Source organism: Chanodichthys erythropterus, chromosome 5 (assembly GCF_024489055.1).
Source record: "Chanodichthys erythropterus isolate Z2021 chromosome 5, ASM2448905v1, whole genome shotgun sequence".
In the NCBI taxonomy this organism is placed as follows: Eukaryota; Metazoa; Chordata; class Actinopteri; order Cypriniformes; family Xenocyprididae; genus Chanodichthys; species Chanodichthys erythropterus.
Genome location: NC_090225.1, coordinates 2,958,536 through 2,980,000, shown reverse-complemented (window position 1 = coordinate 2,980,000; position 21,465 = coordinate 2,958,536). Strand labels below are relative to the sequence as shown.

The 21,465-nt window shown below is 35.0% G+C and overlaps 1 protein-coding gene across 7 annotated transcripts in view; it reads left to right on the top strand.

Annotated features, from left to right (window-relative positions):
* Window positions 1-21,465, top strand: part of lyst (lysosomal trafficking regulator) — a 104,951-nt gene that overhangs the window by 53,374 nt on the left and 30,112 nt on the right. For all 7 annotated transcript variants that reach the window (XM_067385658.1, XM_067385656.1, XM_067385659.1 and 4 more), the window contains 10 exons: window positions 1,779-1,969; window positions 2,978-3,226; window positions 5,976-6,149; window positions 8,151-8,300; window positions 8,393-8,530; window positions 8,890-9,088; window positions 9,362-9,490; window positions 11,495-12,104; window positions 18,041-18,221; window positions 20,263-20,432. In XM_067385658.1, coding sequence (XP_067241759.1) covers window positions 1,779-1,969; window positions 2,978-3,226; window positions 5,976-6,149; window positions 8,151-8,300; window positions 8,393-8,530; window positions 8,890-9,088; window positions 9,362-9,490; window positions 11,495-12,104; window positions 18,041-18,221; window positions 20,263-20,432 — 2,191 coding nt within the window. The remainder of the gene's footprint in view (window positions 1-1,778; window positions 1,970-2,977; window positions 3,227-5,975; window positions 6,150-8,150; window positions 8,301-8,392; window positions 8,531-8,889; window positions 9,089-9,361; window positions 9,491-11,494; window positions 12,105-18,040; window positions 18,222-20,262; window positions 20,433-21,465) is intronic.

Sequence of the window (21,465 nt, the reverse complement as noted above, 5' to 3'; positions counted from 1 at the left end):
TATAAATAATATCAAAGTATGTGTGCTGTTGCAAAGATTATTCATTTGCACTTTGAAAGTCTGCGATTGTTGTTAGTAACGTGGGATTCTCTTGCTGCTGGTAGTTTCCGTGCGTGAGACACAAATTCTCCACATTCTCTCCACACAACAAGCTTTTTTTAAACAGAATAGCAATTCTGTTGCTACTAATAGGTCATGAATGGCCCCAGTCCAGCCGCTCCCAACCTGTGAAACACTCTAATGTGGGCAGATGGGCCACTGAATGTTTTTTTCTTTATTTGTTTTTAGGTCACCAGCTGTGTTTCAAACACATCTACCACATGTTCTCTCTTTTTTTTCTTTTTTTTTTATGATATTCATATATTTTTGGGGGTAACAGTTTACAATAAGGTCACATTTGTTAACATTAGTTAATATATTAACTTGCATGAGTAACAGTGAGCAATATATTTTATTTTGTATGTTTTGTATTTTGTTCGATAATAATAGAAATACAATTGTTTGTTGTTTGTTCATGTAAGTTCACAGTGCATTTATTAATGTTTACAGCTAGGGGTGTGACAACGAGATTGAGTTCACAAGACGAGACAAGACTTTACACAGTATTTTTAAGAAATCCTCAATGATGAAATACATGACTACAAAAATAGTCTTGTTTTCACTAATCATCTTGTAATGGATGTCATTTTAGTTCTACTTTCTGAGTATGAATTATCATATGCAGTAAAAGACAACAATACTCAAGCACTGTAAAAGGTTTTGCCACAAACTCAACTGACTGACTTCTCTCCTATATGATTTCTCTCCTCTTCAGACCTCAGACCTGTACATGATTTATGAACTTCTACAGCTTTTGACCTCCTTTGAACTCCTTTCACAAATTGATCATGGAAATAAAAACAGGATAAATAAGTTTTCTGTTAGTCATAGTGCAACCATAATCAAAGTACTCTCTCAATATTATAAGTGCAAATAGAGACCAAATTTCTCTTCAAGCATGATACAGAGCTAAGAGATGGTTACAACTACACAGCCCAGCCTAAAATAACTTTCATATTGGGAGATTCATATTGCATGCATCAGGGGTATTAAAATCGGGTTTGAATGTGCATTCGCGGTTTACTTTCGCTTTCACGTGTACTCTGTGAATAGGGAGCAGAGGTGCTGATTACAAATTCTACAAGATAAGACATTTGTCAGACACTTAGGCTCTGTTGTGCAATGAATCCTCCGCCACGGTCTTGTCAGTCATCTCGTCACTTACTCTCGTCACATTATCAATGAACCCTGATTCCTGCTGCACTACATATGACTCTGCAGCTCGTGTTGGATGAGATTGAAGCAACTGTTATCCAACTGAATTGAATGTTTTATATTTCTACGAAAAGCAAAATAACAGTGGAGCCATAATGTAAACATAGCAGTGGCATATTCTATGCTAACCTCACCCTTACGCTCCATGGCAATAACATGTATTAGTAAATGTTGAAATTAACATACTAATCAATACTGTAGTTATTGTTCATTGTTAGTTATGTTAACTGATGTCAACAAATTAAATCTTAATGTAAAGTGTTACAATTTTTATATTTATGTATTTGCTCTAAAATGACTTGTTAAATATATGTCTTCATGAAATAACACAGAAGAATATTTAATAATTTATATGCACCACTATAACAATATACAGTAATAGACAGTGATATTTGCCTACATCTAAATTAAAAATGCATGCTGGGAGTTCAGCAAAGAAGTAAACTGGTTATTGCTCATTTTAGGCTCCAGAATTGACACTGCGGAGGCTTTTTACCTGTATGCCAGCGGTCCTGACCTCACCTCCATCATGCCCTGCAAGTACGGCAATCCCCAAGAGACACTGTCCAAGTACGTGACACAGGAGGGTCTTCAGTGTGAGCAGATACGGGAACTCCTCATGAGGAATACAGATGTTGACATCACACCTCTTATTGTAAGCCTATGAATACATGGTTTTTTGAATGTCAAAATTTTACCGGAAGGCTTTTATGCAGATGTATCTGACCAAGCTTGTTTATCTCCCTCAGCATTATTTGTCCATTTGTACATCATTTCCTGCCTACTTAAGTGCTCTGTTCAGTTTTACCCACTGACATCTTAATTACCAGTGATTTTGCTGTTCCAGGTGTTCATATGCTAATGCTTTACATGCACTGTAATTACTGCTATCAGCAAGTCACTTAAACACAAACCTTCGTTCCTCATGGATGAATTAGCTTCTTTTTTTCAGATCTTCTCTGACAATATAATACATAGTTTTGTATACATTTCACTTCAAAAATCAAAAGAAAAATATTAACCCTTTAAAGCCTGGAACAGTTTTTGAACCTTTTGATGAAAAAAATCTGAAAAAGTTTGCATGCATGGTTTTTTTTTTGAGTATCATGTTTGATACATCAAGCTTTTATGCCTCATATTGTATGGTATAGTGAGAATATGGAGAAAAAAAATGTGCAATTTGGTGCAGATGCTGATATTTAAATGGACAAAAAGTAAGATGAAATTTTGATCTTTATGACAGTATAGCAGATACTTACATAAAATGCATTTAAATATCAATATCTGCCAATAATGTCTTTGTAAGATTATATTTAAATGCTTAGATTTATGATCAAAGCTCTAGTTTTAAAACATAAAGCAGTGCAATACAATGATGATTGAGGGATGAACAAATAATGATAATGATTAATAATATTTTTGCAAAATTAAGTGTATGTTTTAGGACAATCGGCATTTTTTTCACTTTGATGCTATTTTTATAAAAATGTCATTTTCATTAATGTAGTCAAGCAAATCTCATTGCCTGTTCATGCTGACAAATACATATTGCATTAAACTCTTTCATTTTAAAAAGTGCAACAACAACAACAAAAAAAAAAACAAATTGAAATGTGTAGATCTGCTTTTATCTCAACATGTGTGTGCATTTGTGTTTTTACAGGAAAGTTTAGCTGTAGTGTACGCCCCCAGCACGCCATCTCTGTACACCATATATGAGCCAGTGATCCGTCTGAAGGGTCAGGCCAAGTCAGCGGTGGTTTCCCAGCGGCCCTTCAGTGCCAAAGAGGTCCAGAGTTCCATCCTGGAGCCTCCTTTTCTCAGGACCATGATGCCCTGCAAAGCTCTCGGCCTACACAGCGCCCTGCACAAGATCGGTGGCACCGGCTCTTTTGTCTTCCTGTTTGCACGGGTACGTGTTTGTTTGCGTATTTGTCACCAGTAGAGACGGGGAATGAATGGAATGAGTTCTTATGTCACTGCACTTCTGTTTACTGCACACAAACTGATTATGTATTTTGACCAGATGTTTTGTGTCGTTCTTGCTGATTCACAAAACTCTGGTAGGTGTTTGCTGTGCTTTTTAATTGAAGCAATCAGTTTGAGAGGCAAAAGTACATGTTTATGGTTGAAGGTATCTTCATTGTTTCCTTCATTTTCCAGAGCACATTTTTTGTTGGTAATCTGATAATACACTGTTTCTTTCTCTCTGAGGGAAAAATGTGATTATTTGGTAGGCATGTTCTGTCCCGGGGACGTTCTCTTGTACACTCTGTTCCCTTTACATTGTCCTTCAGAAATCTCTCGAATGACACCTTAAAGCCTCGCTTTGTGCTTCTCTCATTCAGTCTGTCATGATAACAGAAATACGAATACAGAGGCAAATATTACTATTTTTTACTATATTTTAGTTAGGCATGTGACGGTATCAAATTTTCATGTTGCGATTAATTGATGAAGCTTTTATCACGGTATACGGTATTATCACGATATTAAATTAAGTTGCAAAACCAAATTTTCAAACAGATTAAAATGCAAAAGAATTAGGCTATAAAGAACAACAGATAACACTTTATTTAATGCATTAACTAAGATTGAGCAATAGCTACATTTGTTACAGAAAGTGTTATTTTTTGTTAATGTTAGTTTAGAAACACAACTGATCATTGTTAGTTTTATCTCAGGTCCATTAAATAAGTTATTTTGATTTTAGTAATGTTATTAAATAGTAACTAATAAATTAACATTAATTAATAATAATTAATACTTTATAAGTATTTGTATTGTCAGTTTAGTGATAATGAATTAACATGTTAACTAATGAAGCTGTATGTTTTCAAAGTTTTACTGAACAATAACAAATAATCAGAACATTTCTAATCATTAGGGCATGTTGTAGTCCAGATTAAAATATAAACATGTTTAGGTTTGAAAATAAATATCCTTTTAAGTCTTTTTTAAGTATTCAGTATTTGGTGCTGTGATGAACAACACTGAGATTACAAAAAAATGAATGGCTGTTTGAAGCATTTTAAAAACTTCACAAGCGCAGTTACTTTGTTTGCACGGTTTCCGTGGTAACCGCTGCATTTCTGCTGTTCCATCAGCGCCCTCTGCTGTCAGAGAGTGAACGCGCACTTTCATTCAGCTCGTCTCCTTCACTCGTTCAGTCATGTGCTTCTCGTGCACGTTGGGATTGTTTACATCTGAGCACGTGTCCTTTTGACGCAGAATACAGCGGTATTGTGCATTTTATACGATTGATGGGTAAAGTATTCTTAATTGCCTTATAAAAAATTAATAATTGGTAATAAATTATTATTTACAGTATTCTGAAGTGCCGACGATTACAATATCGTGCATATTCATTATCGCGATTTATCACATAACCGAATATCGGCACAAGTCTAATTTCAGTATATGTTAACCATCTTGACCTAATATTTTTTTTTATTTCAATTAAATGAATGTACTATATTTCAGTTCGATAATGTTTTTTTTTTTTTTTTTTTTTTTTTTTGGTATTTTGGGGGGATTTTATGGTACTAAATTATATTTATGGAAAAGTTATGATCCATTTATTATATTATATTAGATTATAGATTAAATTTCCAATTTACTGTCATAAATTTTGAATGATTTGAAGAACAGACTGAAGTTTGGTCTCTTTTTAAAGATAACACTTGGCAGATTATTGTTGAAGTGAAAAAAGGGAAACTAAAAAAGTTATAGTTTAGTATTTTTGTGCATTTTTCATAATATTATTTTTAAATTGTATATGAAATATATATATATATTTTTTTTACTGTGAGTAAAACAAAACCATACATCTAAACAAGTTGTGCTCTAAATTTGAGGTTGATATCTCAATAAATGAGCTTTCAGTAAGATTTTGTTTGGGCGCAGTACCAAACCTTTCCACTAGATGAAATTTGTTTACCATTCATTTTCAATGTGCTAATTTTTGACCGTGAACAATGTAAGTGTGATTTTTTTTTTTTCAGGACCATTTACCCTTTTCTAATAATGTCCATTATTTGTGTGTGTGTGTGTGTGTGTGTGTGTTCATTTTACAATATATTTACATAGAAAATGTAGTTATTTGAAATATGTAATAATAATGTGTAATGTAATTGTATATTGACTTAATACTCAAATGAAAATCACATTAAAACCACTGGGATATTTACAATGCTGGTTCATTTTGCATTGCAGTTATATATATTTACTAAATCTCTGCAGATAAATGGTGTTAATTTTTGACATTATTTAAACCATAGATGTTAAACAACAACTCCTGATGGGTGAACCATGCTGATGAGACCAAAATAAAAGTAACTGAGGAGCAGTGCTAATTAAAATAGCAACAGATGCTCAATCTTGGTATGATGCCAAATAACTGATATTTATTAATATATTAAAAAATTGAGTGCTTGATGGATCTAGTTTATTTAGGTTGTTTAGTTTGGAGCAGCCGTCACTAATAATCATCTCACTGAAAGCATTGTTCTGTGTGTTATAACACTGTGACCCAGAATGCCAACACAAAAACACATTCACATCTCATTTACATGACGTTTTTCATGCATACAGTGATTTTTGCACCATCTCAATCACATTGCATTTATGTTGCCTTTGTCTTTTTTCGTTGGTTCTTGTAGGTGGTGGAGTTGAGCGACTGTGAGAAAACACAAGCTCTGGCGCTGCAGCTTCTTCTGTCTCTGGTGAAAAACAATCAGCATCGCACCCATGAGATGGAGTGTTACCACGGGTATTCCATGATTCACCAGGTTCTCATCAAGCCCAAGTGCATTGTGGGATACCACATTCTGAAGGTGAGTTTTAGCGCATCAGGTATAGATAATAAGTAAAACAAAACTATACTGATCAATTAGAGCTGGGTGATACAATCACAATATTTTCATAATTAAATTGCTTTTTATTTAAAATGAAGCTTATGACTTGTGACTTGTGAATATCAAAATATTTACATTTTTAATTGGTCAAGTTTCCTAACGATGGCTGTTAGTTAAAAATAATGGTTCATTTAATTAAAAAAGACATTAAATGCATAAATATCAACTTTTAATATAATTAAAACCCTGAAAAGTAGTAAGGTATAGGTATATAGAGCTCTTCAGTGATGACGTATTTTTGTAAGACCGTAGATTCGCATCACCCCGGTTCCCTTGACAAAAACCCAATAGGATTTTCTATTGGCTTTTGGATTAATGCAGAAAAAAAGCTCTGTGGCCAACAGAAGTTTAAAGTCTAAATACAGTAGTAAAAAGCTAAATGTAGGCTATAAGCGAACTACACCACGGTCGCACGACTTCAACAAAGCATCTTTTGGTCTTTATTTATAGAACAATTTCCCTGAAAATTTGAATTAGAATAATTTTGCATTGATTTAAATTACAATAAGTTGTGGAGTTATTATAAACGCAACAAAGCTGTGAAAGTGACTCCGTTTAATGTCTCCGAAAACCTCTGTAGTCCCATTTAGTGACTTGTTTACCTTTTTCAAGGCAATTAAAAGCTGTAAAAAAAATCACAATGAAGTATTACTGATGTATTTAATGTTGTAGTAAAAAAAACATGAAAATTTCTTGAGCTCGTTTTGTCCACCAACCTTATTTCAGGCATTTAAACGGTACACAACACAGTTTCTGCCAATCTCATGTTAATCTTGAGTACCTATAGAGTAGTATTGCATCCTTCATATCTCCGAAGAGTCTTTAGTTTTATCAGATTTATAAAAGAAAGATACGCTGTACCGAGTCTTTCCGAAAACAGCCGAGGTCCTGGAAGCGTGCCGTGTGAGCGGAGTTAAAGAGCAACGAGCATGTGCAGCTTTTGCGTAGCGAAGCTATCAATGGTCAGCTAAACAAATGTATTTAAACATACATAATACACCATTGCATTATCCCTGGATAACTTTTGATTCTCTATACGTTCCTAGTGTTTACACTCACCACCTGCGGTTCTGACTCATGACTGGGATCATTATCACTGTGACCGCTCCATCTTTCAGTTTCAAATGATCTGTAAATCCAGCATCGAACTGGGCCTTGTTTATAAAACCATAAGCGCCCATCTTGAGGGCTCGAGCAGCCACGGAAAAGACGAGATATTCTCCATTCATTTTAACCAATAAAAAAGTGATTGCAACTTTCAGAGACGACTTTATCTTTATTTTGATAGTTAATTTAAGGCAGTTTCTATGGTTATTTTAATAACAAATATCGAGAGCACATCAATGTAATGCGTGAGCACAAAACTCTCAGCTCCACTTAACACTGGGTTCTTTGGGAAGCAATGTTATCTTTCCCTCACAACCAAAAACACACTTCTTTAGTGACATTGTTGATTTCGTGGTCTAAAAACAAAGTGACAAACCTGTACATCGTTGACGACGACTTCTGTAAAAAGAAATGAAGTGCATTGATGGGCGTGCTCTTGCTCTCGCTCTGGGTGATGTGTGCATGTACATTCCCGGAGAAGTGCCCATACAGGGAAATCTGCCCTTTATTATGTAATACAAGGCACAGAAATACTCCGTCATACGTCCAACTTGTGTTTTGAAACTTTGGCCATGTTTAGCATGAGAAATATGTCGTTCTTGCATCCTTAAACTCACACTAGTGCCACATTACTGTGTACTTGGCTGCTGTCGTACTGAACAGCGCACCCTGCTGGCTTTCTCCGTTAATGCAGACTGACAGTGAGACCATTCTGTCCCTCTCTCAGCATATACATGTTTTCCTCTGAAATGCAGCGTATCACTGGATTTTTTTTTCACAAATGTGTGTATCTGTGTGCATGTGGTGTGATAGACATTGTTGGACGGCTGCTGTAGCGGGTCAATCCTGACGATTGGAGAAGACGGCCAGTTTCATCTGGATGCTGAATCCACTGTGGTGGTGCAAGATCTCAGACTGCTTTCTGAAATATTGCTGGACTGGAAGATATGGGCCAAAGCTCAGGTTCACACTTACATCTAAATGAGAACATACCATAGAGTTTGGACGTTTTTATATAGAGCTAATTGTAATGGCTGCATGTGTGTTTGTGATAGTGTGGCGTGTGGGAGACGCTGCTGACCGCTTTAGAGATCCTTATCCGAGTGCGTCATCCTCAGCAGATGTTCAACATTCGACAGCTTCTAAAGGCCCAGGTGGTTCATCGCTTCCTGCTCGCCTGCCAGGTGCTTCAGGTGAGAAGTTTACAACACGTGAGGTTAATGGAGGTCAAGTAGGTCTAGATTGTAGTCTTTGAAATGTGGTCATGAGGCTTGCTTTGTGTCAGCTGTCTATGATAATCAACTACTGATGCTCTGATATTTCGGCAAAATAAAATATTTGGTTTTGGCCAAAACAGTTTTGGGGCACCTACCATCTAACAATCGCAAATACACTTTGTTTCTGTAAAATTAAATTTGATTGCATCATTAAAATCAACCTATGTTGAAATAGCAGCCAGTCGGTTTTCAATATGCAATTGATACAAGAAAGAAGACCAATCATAGTTCAGTATGTGGGTCGTTTTGTAACATCATCCTTATTGTTCTCATAGGAGCATCGGGATGAGTACCTGACCTCCATCCCACAGGAGGTCTGCCTCTCGTTTGTCAAAATCATTCAGGAGGTTTTGGGGTCGCCTCCAGACCTGGACCTGCTGCGGCTGGTTTATAATTTCCTGTTGGCCGTTCACCCCCCCACCAACACTTACGTGTGCCACACGCCCACCAGCTTCTACTTCTCTCTGCATATCGGTGAGCAAACATTTTGAAAACCAGTATCTGATTGAGTTATTAAAATAAAAAATGTGCACAAAAAAGGATAATTCTGTCAAAAATTAGCAAAATGTTCAAGATGCTTCTGAAAAAATGATACAGGTTTTAGATGAGAAAAGGATAGCAGAAGTATTTTTTGGGTCCCCCCTTTAATCTTAATCTTAATAAAACTAAATGTAAAACTAAATTGTTTCCATTATAGTCAGTACAAGACCATTTTAGTTCATGCATGTTCTCTTGTTGTGGCATCAGATGGTAAGCTGTACCAGGAGAAGGTTCAGTCCATGATGTACCTGCGACACTCCAGCAGTGGAGGGAAATCGGCCTGCAGCTCTGTGGTTTCACTCTCTCCCTCTGTCTTCACCGAAATGCCTGCTGATGGTAACGCATCACTGCCACCCACTTCCCCCAAGACCAGAGGTCAACACCACCTCCAGTCACATTAAAGCAGCAGACTTATAATCATTAACTCCTGGCCGTTCGCCGATGATTATGCACTTATTCATGAATCTGAAAAATATACACACTGACTCATTTTGTCGCACTTTACAGGCATTACTCACTGAAAATGTCCTTGTCTGGCTGTATTTCACTGCTGTGTCTTAAATTAAGCTTTGAAACACATGACCTTTGACAAATACAAAATCAGTCAGTCACGTTTATTTGTATTGCACTTTGCTATTCTGACTTTATATCACTCAATTCTGACTTTATATCATTCAATTCTGACTTTATATCACTCAATTCTGACTTTATATCACTCAATTCTGACTTTATATCTCGCAATTCTGACTATTTCTCTCAATTCTGACTCAATATCTCACATTTCTGACTTTATATCTCGCATTTCTGACTTAATATCTCACATTTCTGACTTAATATCTCACATTTCTGACTTTATATCACGCAATTCTGACTATTTCTCTCAATTCTGACTTTATATCTCGCAATTCTGACTTTATATCACGCAATTCTGACTTTATATGACGCAATTCTGACTTTATATCTCGCAATTCTGACTTTATATCACACAATTCTGACTTTATATCTCACATTTCTGACTTTATATCACGCAATTCTGACTATTTCTCTCAATTCTGACTTAATATCTCGCAATTCTGACTTTATTTCTCGCAATTCTGACTTTATATCACTCAATTCTGACTTTATATTTCTCAATTCTGACTTTATAACTCGGAATTCTGACTTTATTTCTCGCAATTCTGACTTTATATCACTCAATTCTGACTTTATATCACTCAATTCTGACTTTATATCTCGCAATTCTGACTTTATATCACGCAATTCTGACTTTATATCACGCAATTCTGACTTTATTTCTCGCAATTCTGACTTTATATCACTCAATTCTGACTTTATATCTCGCAATTCTGACTTTATATCTCGCAATTCTGACTTTATATGACGCAATTCTGACTTTATATCTCGCAATTCTGACTTTATATCACACAATTCTGACTTTATATCACTCAATTCTGACTTTATATCACTCAATTCTGACTTTATATCTCGCAATTCTGACTTTATATCACGCAATTCTGACTTTATATCACTCAATTCTGACTTTATATCTCGCAATTCTGACTTTATATCTCGCAATTCTGACTTTATATCACGCAATTCAGACTTTATATCACGCAATTCAGACTTTATATATCTCGCAATTCTGACTTTATATCTCGCAATTCTGACTTTATATCACACAATTCTGACTTTATATGACGCAATTCTGACTTTATATCTCGCAATTCTGACTTTCTTTCAATTCTGACTTTATATCTTGCAATTCTGACTTTATATCTTGCAATTCTGACTTTATATCTTGCAATTCTGACTTTATGTCTTGCAATTCTGACTTTATGTCTCGCAATTCTGACTTTATTTCTCTCAATTCTGACTTTATAGCTCGCAATTCTGACTTTATAGCTCGCAATTCTGACTTTATATCTCGCAATTCTGACTTTATTTCTCTCAATTCTGACTTTATAGCTCGCAATTCTGACTTTATAGCTCGCAATTCTGACTTTATATCTCACAATTCTGACTTTATATCTCGCAATTCTGACTTTATATCTCGCAATTCGGACTTTATATCTCACAATTCTGACTTTATATCACTCAATTCGGACTTTATAACACACAATTCAAATTTTAAATCACTCAATTCAGACTTTATAACACGCAATTCGTACTTTACATCTCACAATTCTGATTTTATATCTCACAATTCTGACTTTACCCCTTTTTTATTTTTATTTCATGGTGGAAACAAGCTTCCATAGAAACATGTCATTGGTTGTACAAAAAGTACATAAATGTTTAAAAATACTAAATGTGATGTGTTGTTTTTTATTTGTCCCACAGTACGCCACACTTCTTCTCCTGAGCATGGAGATGAAGATCTGGCTCTGCGTCCTCCTAGCACAGGTCCCTCTCCACACTCTTCTCCAGCCCTGACACCCCGTCTGACTCATGGGAGCATGACCGGAAGCACAGAGCCTGAAGAAGGCACGTCCCTAAGTACCCAGCAGGCCCTGGGCAGCACAGAGACCCTGAAGCGGGGCGGAGACGAGCAGCTCCTCAGCAGCTGCGAGTCAGCAAAGACCATTTGCGATTCTCAGATTGTAGGTGTTGATGAGGAGGGCAGCATCGTGGGAAACCGCACGCCATCCATCAGTGTAGAGGAGGAGCACGACGGGCCACCAGGCAGCCCAGTGGAGTCAGAGGACCATTTCGATTGGACCAGTGAGGAAGCGCCACGCCGACCTGACAGCCTGAAGGGAATCCAGTCCTTCCAGAGGAGCCACAGTAACCTGGCCAGTCTGGGTTTGGCTTTTCCTGCACAGAACGGCTCTCTGACTATCGCACGCTGGCCCACTGTGACTGACCGTGCCGCCCCACCAGACGACTGGGAAAGCTACACATACTCACCCGGTTATGACAGACACAGCAAGGCGGATTCCAGTAATGACAGGTATTACTTTATATTGATACATACTAATTGTAGCCAGCAGTTTAAACACGATGAAACAGAAGTAGCGACAGATCTTTTGTTTTGTATTGTGGAAGAATATCGAAAAAGAAAAAATAGGGCTGGACCTGGTTCTATGCTTCAGTTGTTGATTGGATGTTGTGATGTGGGCGTTGCACACACAAGCTTGCAGGGGTGGGGTTTAAGCAGACTAAATGATTGGAGAAGTCCTGCCACCTGAAGAAGTCTGTCCTTTTCACTGGAATCTGGATTATGACATTTAAGATTAAGCTTTTTTTTTTAAATGAAATATATTGATGGTTGAATTGTTCACAATAAGATTCATAACATGCATATAGTAAATAAATAGTGAATTTACATTTCATGCTGACTTTAAGGATGAGCAGATGCTCATTTACCAACTGAGAAAATGTACCTTTTTACCATTTAGCAAATAAGTCCGGGTGAATGTCACATAGTGTAATTAGTATTATGATCAATCAACATGTGGCACACTGTAAACTATAAGAGCAAAGCCATCAATATTTAAAAAAAAAAAAAAAATGTCGTTCTTATTTTTTATATTTATGGTTGTTGTGATAATTCAGTGTTATTTTAGTATTATTGATATACTATTATAGTTTTTCTGTGGCAATCAGGTGTTTGAAGCCATATGGTGCTTGTGATGCGCTTCACAAATTAACTCCCTTGGTAATATGATTTATATAACAAGATACATAAAATCACATTTTTTATTTCATTTAAAGCCATTTATAGGCTAATCTCATGTATGAATTTCTGTAACTCAAACAGTAGATCATGGCACGAGGAACACATGGGTTTGATTCCCAGGGAATGCATGAACTGATAAGATGTATAACTTTGGATAAAAGCATCTGCCAAATGCACAAATGTAAATGGCTATGCTTATAAAACCTAATAAATCTGCAAAATGCATAGCAAAATAGGTATACTTTTTTGTATATTTTTGTAGACTTGAAGATAACACAGCCCTGACATTTCAACTAAACTATCCCTTGTGAAGGCCTCCTTCCCTTTCCTTTCCCTATGTATTACGATGACCGGGAGGGGACATGTTCGGTTCATTTAGTTTTGTCGTGGCCACAACATATAAACTCGTGGGACCGTAATAATATGCCGTGGCCACAAGATATTAATTCGTGGAAACGTGATAATAACTCGTGGCCTCGAGATCATATGGCGAGGGAACGATATATTTTTCTCGTGGCCACGAGTTACATGTGTAAACATCCTGCGCGACCATGGCAACCTGGAATTGTCAGAAATGGACAAGAATATAATAATATTTATTTTTATTTTGGAAAAAGAACGGAATTAAGAAATTTGTATATTAACATAAATATTATATTGCGCGCGATGTTGCTTAGACAGCATTTGAATGAAGTTTATCAATAAATGTTTAAATGTTGTATGTTTAAATCCCAACCAACAGTCTTTTAAATCCATTTACTGATCGTTTATTTTTTATTTAATATGTTTATATTATTATTAGTTACATTTGTACATTTATTTGCTTTATTTTCCCCTAAATTTCCTATATTTTTTTATCTAATTAACATTCTGTACTTTGTTACTTAAAGTTTGTATTCTGTAGGTTAAATACTGTAAATGCCCGATCATGCCAGTAAAGTTTTGACTTTGATTGTTTCAGACTACAGTAGCTTAAATGAGCATCTGTTTTCACTTGTCGCCCTTCGTGCCTGTGACAGCATTCGAATTAAGTTCAAAAATGTTTTACTATTAATAGGCTATGTTAAAAGAACATTTTTATTATTTGTATATAACCTATGAAAGCTTTATTTATTATTTTATTTTATTTCTGTAGGCGCACAGGAATTTTACAGGAAGTTAATTTACGGGAATCTATATAGGTTAATCATTCCTTAATTCCACCCTTATTTTTCATTCTTAATTAAAAATATTATTATGTAGGGCCCTAAGAAATACGTTTTATTTTTTCCCAAATTCCGTTTTATTTTTTTCCAAATTCCGTTTTTTCCGTTTTATTTTTTCTGGATTCCATTTTTTTTTCCATTTTAACTTTTTTGGACTTGATTTTAACGGTTAAATAAAATTTTAATAATCAAAAAGAATGTCTAATTAATTGAATTCTTAAAAACAACAAATTTATTAATTAAAAAAATGTATTTTTTTGTTTTTCAGAAATTCTGTTGCGTATTTTAATATTTTTGGCAAATGAACGGAAAACATTAATTTATCTTTTAATCATGAAATTAAACTTTTTTTTTTGTCAAAGTGCTGCACAACATGGAAGAAAAACTGAGATTGTTCCTTAAAAATATAGTTTTAATAATTTATTATTATTATTATTATTATTTAAGTCTATTAAGTCTATTATGTTAGTATTATTATTACATTGAAACGTTTCTAAATTCTACTGTACAACAGTATGTTTCTGTCAAGCTAAATCGAACTTTAATTTTGACGGGTTGCCAAGACCTTTGAGTTACTGTGCGTTTATGGTATGACGATAGATTTTCTCAAATAAAGCTGTAAAATGCTGATGAAGTGACTTTTGAAGATGAATTTTGTGTGTACATGAGGCGAAAACACTGCGAGCATTACACGTGCTTCAGTGTGTGTGTGTGTGTTAAATGAAACTGCGCATCTGCGCTATTCATTTCAGAGACACACAAACATGCAGGATTCATATTTAAATAGTCTTTTTGTGGTTTAATATTCACAGACACTAGTCTATATCGTGATTTAATTTAAGTGTACTGACCTGCTTTTTATTCATTCATCAAAAATTTGACAAATTCTTTGACATTCCGCGTTATATAGTAAATTCCGTTTTTATGAATGGATTCCGCGATTCCATCCGCGTTTTCTGCATCGTGGAAATCATAGGGCCCTAATTATGGTATTGTCCATTTCTGATAATTCCAGGTTGCCATGGTCACGGATGTTGTTTACACATGTGGCCATGAGAAATGGATGTCGTTCCTTCAACATAATGAAGTCATGGCCACGAGAAAAATATACAGTTGTGGCCAGAATTATTAGACCCCTTCATAAATATGATCAAAGATGACTCTAAAAATAAATCTGCATTGTTTATCCTTTTGATCTTTAATTTATAAAATTAGCAAAAATCTAACCTTTCATTGAAGGAAAATAATTGAAAGTGGGGGGGGGAATAACATTATGAAATAAATGTTTTTCTCCAAAACACGTTGCCCACAATTATTAGCACCCTTTTATTCAATACTTTTTGCAACCTCCTTTTGCCAAGAGAACAGCTCTGAGTCTTCTTCTATGACACCTGATGAGTTTGGAGAACACCTGAGAAGAGATCAGAGACCATTCATTCCTCCATACAGAATCTCTCCAGATCCTTCAGATTCCCAGCTCCATGTTGGTGCTTCTTCTCTTCAGTTCACTCCACTCATTTTCTTTAGGGTTCAGGTCAGGGGACTGGGAAGATCATGGCAGAAGCTTCATTTTGTGCTCAGTGACACATTTTTGTGTTGGTTTTGATGTTTGTTTTGGATCATTGTCCCAAAGGATGATCTAACCACAGCCCATTATAAGATTTCTAGCAGAAGCGGTCAGGTTTTGATTTTTTTATCTGTTAGTATCTGATAGAATCCATGATACCATGTATCTGAACAAGATGTCCAGGACCTCCAGCAGAAAAATAGGCCCACAACATTAAAGATCCAGCAGTATATTTAACCGTGGGCATGGGGCACTTTTTATCCATGTGTGCACCAAACCCATCTGGTGGGTTTGCTGCCAAAAAGCTCTTGTTTTAGTTTCATCTGACCATAGAAGCTCGTCCCGTTTGAAGTTCCATTCGTGTCTGACAACTGAATATGCTGGAGATCGTTTCTGGATGAGAGCAGAGGACTTTTCTTGAAACCCTCCTGAACAACTAGTGGGATGTAGGTGCTGTTTGATAATTTTTTTTAGGCTTTCTGAGATTCAAGACTCAACTAATCTCTGCAATTCTCCAGCTGTGATCCTTAGAGAGTCTTTGGCCACTCAAACTTTCCTCCTCACTGTGCATTAGGACGATATAGACACACGTCCTCTTCCAGGCAGATTTGTAATAGGTTTAGTTGATTGGAACTTCTTAATTATTGCCCTGATAGTGGAAATGGGGATTTTCAATGTTTTAGGTATTTTCTTACAGGCACTTTCTATTTTGTGAAGCTCGACAATCATTTGCTGCACATCAGAACTAGATTCTTTGTTTTTTCTCATTGTGATGAATGATTAAGGGAATTTGGCCTTTGTGTTTCCTCATGTTTATACTCCTGTGGAACAGGAAGTCCATGGACAATTTCATGTTCATGATCACCCCGGTGAGCTAAAAAAAAATTAAATATGAATGCGAATATACATCATAGATATTTTACTCATAAAAAAATCTAGGGGTGCTAATAATTGGGCAACGTGTTTTGGAGAAAAACATTTATTTCTTAATGTTATTTTCCCCCACTTTCAATTATTTTCCTTCAATGAAAGGTTAGATTTTTGCTAATTTTATGAATTAAAGATCAAAAGGATAAACAATGCAGATTTATTTTTACAGTCATCTTTGATCATATTTATGAAGGGGTCTAATAATTCTGGCCACAACTGTATTGTTCCCTCACCATATGATCTTGAGGCTATGACATAAGTACTTTATGTCGTCACCTCGACAAAATGATCTTGAGGCCATGAGTTATCACATTCCCACGAATTAATATCACACGGCCACGACATATTATTACATTCCCACGAGTTTATATGTTGTGGCCACGACAAAACTAAATGAACCAAGCATGTCACCTCCCGGTCACCATAATGTATAGATAAAACGTTATCAAAATTATTCCAGTTTGCATAGATCCGCGGACACAACTAATTTTTCTGTATTATACAGACCAGACAAGTAATTTGTCAATAACACGTCTGCGCACATACACACTCAAACACGCAAACCTATAGTAAATGAAAGACAAGAATGCATTAAAGATATTCAGTTTTCAGTAGGAAGGTGTCATTTAAGTGGACCCTAAAGTCATAATTCAATCAAAAACCAACTTTAGCTCGATTTAATAATTTTTTAGTTCTTAGTGCTGCTGTAACTCCAAAACAATCTCTGTCAATTCATTTTCCTGTCACTGTGAAGCTGCTATGAAACAATATGTATTGTGAAAAGCGCTATATAAATGAAGATGACTTGATTATATTCATGTCTCCAGTAAGAAAAACAACTTTGACAATAGGACATCCCTAGAAATGGAGTCTTAGTGTGCTCACTACTGATCTAGGGAGTAGAGTGAGACTCTTCTGAAGCCTTTAGCCTTTTTTCTAAATATTTTGTGTGATGTGTTTAGTTCTTCTAGAGCTGCGTAATATATCCAGGGAGCGCTTTTAAATTACACACAATGAATAGCACTCTTTAATTATGCTAATTTATGCCACTGAGTTTTGGGGATGAATGACTAATATCAGCCTTCATTTATAAGTTGCATCATCTCTTTAATGTGCTCAAAAAGTGTCTGGGTAATTGCCTCCTGTCTTCGTCATTGCTGTTCCTGTACTAAACACACATCCCATCTATAATCAGTTCAACTCATTAAATGTTAACAGCTTTTAACTCTGAGATCCAATCCACAAACCATATTTTGGATTACACATGAGCTTTTCTTAGAGCTGCCATTAGCGCTGATGCCAGTCAAGTACTGTTTTCCGTTTGTTCATCAGTATGACTATTGTCTTATATAACAGTGCGAGTAATTTTCTATCCTGGTAACATTATTTTTTTTACCAAAATATGTTTGTGTTTTGCTTGCTGAGCGTTTTGGTTAACAGCCGAGGATATGACGTTTCTCCTCTCAACCTAGATGATTCTTGTATGTGTTTTCTGATTGGTTCAGGTCCAGTGCAGAAGATTGTCTGGTTCTGATCTGCTGCGGTCTGTATGATCTACTGAGAGGGGTTCTGCTTCTGCTGCCGGACATCCTGTTGGAGGAGGTGATGGACAAACTGATCCAGCCGGAGGCTCTTCTCGTCCTGGTCAACCACTCTTCTCCTCTCATACAGCAGGGCGTCATGAAGGTCCGCTCACGTTTAGCTCATCTTTGAGTAGTTGACAAATGACTTTTTATCTCACAATTCTGACTTTGTTTTTTGCAATTGCGAGTTTATATCTCACAATTCTGAAAAAAAAAAAAGTCAGAATTGTGAGATATAAATTCACTTGTCATACCAAAATGTATGGAAGCTTGTTTCCACCATGAAATAAAAAATAAAAAAGGCAATTCTGACTTTATATCTCACAATTCTGACTTTATATCTCGCAATTCTGACTTTATATCTCGCAATTCTGACTTTATATCTCGCAATTCTGACTTTATATCTCGCAATTCTGACTTTATATCTCGCAATTCTGACTTTATATCTCACAATTCTGACTTTATATCTCACAATTCTGACTTTATATCTCGCAATTCTGACTTTATATCTCGCAATTCTGACTTTATATCTCGCAATTCTGACTTTATATCTCGCAATTCTGACTTTATATCTCGCAATTCTGACTTTATATCTCGCAATTCTGACTTTATATCGCAATTCTGACTTTATATCTCGCAATTCTGACTTTATATCTCGCAATTCTGACTTTATATCTCGCAATTCTGACTTTATATCTCGCAATTCTGACTTTATATCTCGCAATTCTGACTTTATATCATGCAATTCTGATTTTATAACTCGCAATTCTGACTTTATATCTCGCAATTCTGACTTTATATCATGCAATTCTGACTTTATATCTCACAATTCTGACTTTATATCTCGCAATTCTGACTTTTCTCACAATTCTGACTTTATAACTCACAATTCTGACTTTATAACTCACAATTCTGACTTTATATCGCAATTCTGACTTTATAACTCACAATTCTGACTTTATATCTCGCAATTCTGACTTTATATCTCGCAATTCTGACTTTATATCTCGCAATTCTGACTTTATATCTCGCAATTCTGACTTTTCTCACAATTCTGACTTTATATCTCGCAATTGTGTTTATATCTTGCAATTCTGAGATAAAAAGCCGCAATTACCTTTTTTTTATTTTTTATTTCATGGTGGAAACATGCATTTCCATGCATTTTGGTGTGACAAATGAATTTAAAAAAATACAAATGTCTCAGTTTTATTGCTGCATGCACAATACTAATAATGCATTAAACAATGCAGTGTAAAATGGATTTAGATCACACTGCAATACATTTCAAGGTATTAAACTGTTTGGCACATTGTTGCCAACAATTAGTTGTTGTTAATTGTAGCCAGAGATTCCTGTGTGCAGCATCCATGCAAATGAGTAAAACTTTAATTTAATTCATGCTTATTAAAGCTGAAAATCTCTTTCTGTAATGTGGACAGGACTGAATCAATAAACATGGTAGTACTTCCACGTAAGCATTATAAAATGATTGAAACATTGGTTAAACTCTCCCTTTTAACTTGAAAAATGTATTATTTAATTTAAATAACTCACATTATTATTAATCGTTTAATTCTGAGGTTCTTAATCACATAATTTTCTGTAATCCATTTAAAAATGGATTTTGTGAGTCACTCCACAGAATCCAAGTAATTGTGACAAAATAGCATGTATTTTTTTATATATAAGATTTTAGGGTAATGTGTCGATTTATGATGAGAAAATAGACCCCTAAATTAGATAATGGCAATATATTTGAATAGTATTTCTATCAACATTTGTGTTACTATTTTATACAGTTCACAATGAGGTCGCACAGTTAACACTTTTTTTTTTTTTTCTTGAAATTTGAGTAAAAATTGTAATGTTTGTGGAAAAGATTATGCTGTCCAAACATATAATGAAAATATAAGATAAACTATTTTTTACTATCTATCGCCAGAGTTATATTGTTTATCTCATCTGCTGCTGTGGCTTGTTTATTTAAGCTGATGTGAATATAGTTGGTTAGTTGATTCACCTGTTTTATTGACCACTCTGAGCTGAAGATGGAGGAGTGCTTGGGCAATGGCTTTAATTTATTTATTTTTATGTATCTCATACATGCATGGATACATAAACATGTACTTTTATTCACGTAGCTCCTGGACGCGTACTTCAGCCGCGCTCAGAAAGAGCAGAAGGAGAAGTTCCTGAAGAATCATGGATTCTCACTGCTGGCCAATCAGCTGTTCCTGCACCAGGGTTCACAGGGCCTGCTGGAGTGTTTCCTGGAAATGCTGTTCGGACGGCCGGTGGGGCTTGAGGAAGAGTGAGTATGAGAGCAATTTAGAACTGAAGACATGACCATGAGTGGTGATAGCTTGTTACGCTGCATTCACACGGGGCGCCGGTGTGCTTCGCATTTACTTTGAATGGGTGACGTCACGTGTTGCCGAACTGAATTGTGGGTTCCGTGGCGTCACTTCACTCGCGTTGCAATCGGCAGAAGTTTTTCTGAAGGATTTCTCAACTTTTCAAGCGCCAATGCAGGCATCATCCAATCAGATCGCCCTATGCAAATACCTTAGAGCAGTTGCTAGCCAATTGCGTTTGTGCAACACCGGAAAGTAATGTTATTGGCTGTTATCACTATAATGGTCGCGTCAACGCAAGCTTCAGACAGGCATACGTCAGCATTTTTTGGCTATACATGTTTTTATTTATTTATTTATTAAAAAAAAAAATGAAACATTTTATAATTTTTGTTAAATAATACTATTATAAAATTCTATATTATAATATATATGCTGTGCTATATTATTATTAAATATATATAAAGTATTTAAAAAAAGTGTATATATATATACACACACACACACACACATATATAGATATATATATATATATATATATATATATATATATATATTCATATATATTTAATGTGTTGTCATTAACTAAAACAAAAAAAATATATTTAAAGAAATAAAATAAACATGAATTGAAATAATGATATAAAAAAAAAACTTACTTTTATTTCAGTTAGTTGCTATGTATTGGCTATACAAGTTTTGTTTATTTTACTGACAATGAAACAGTAATTGATATTATTAATATTAAAAAAAAAAAAAAAAAAAAATATATATATATATATATATATATATATATATATATATATATATATATATATATATATATATATATATATATATATATATATATATATAATTTTCATAATATTGCTATTATCTAAAAATATAAAATATAACAACTAAATAGACCTAAAATTAAAAAGAAAATATATATAAAAAAAAGAATTCAACATATTAAAAAATACTATAATAATATATTAATAATGCTAA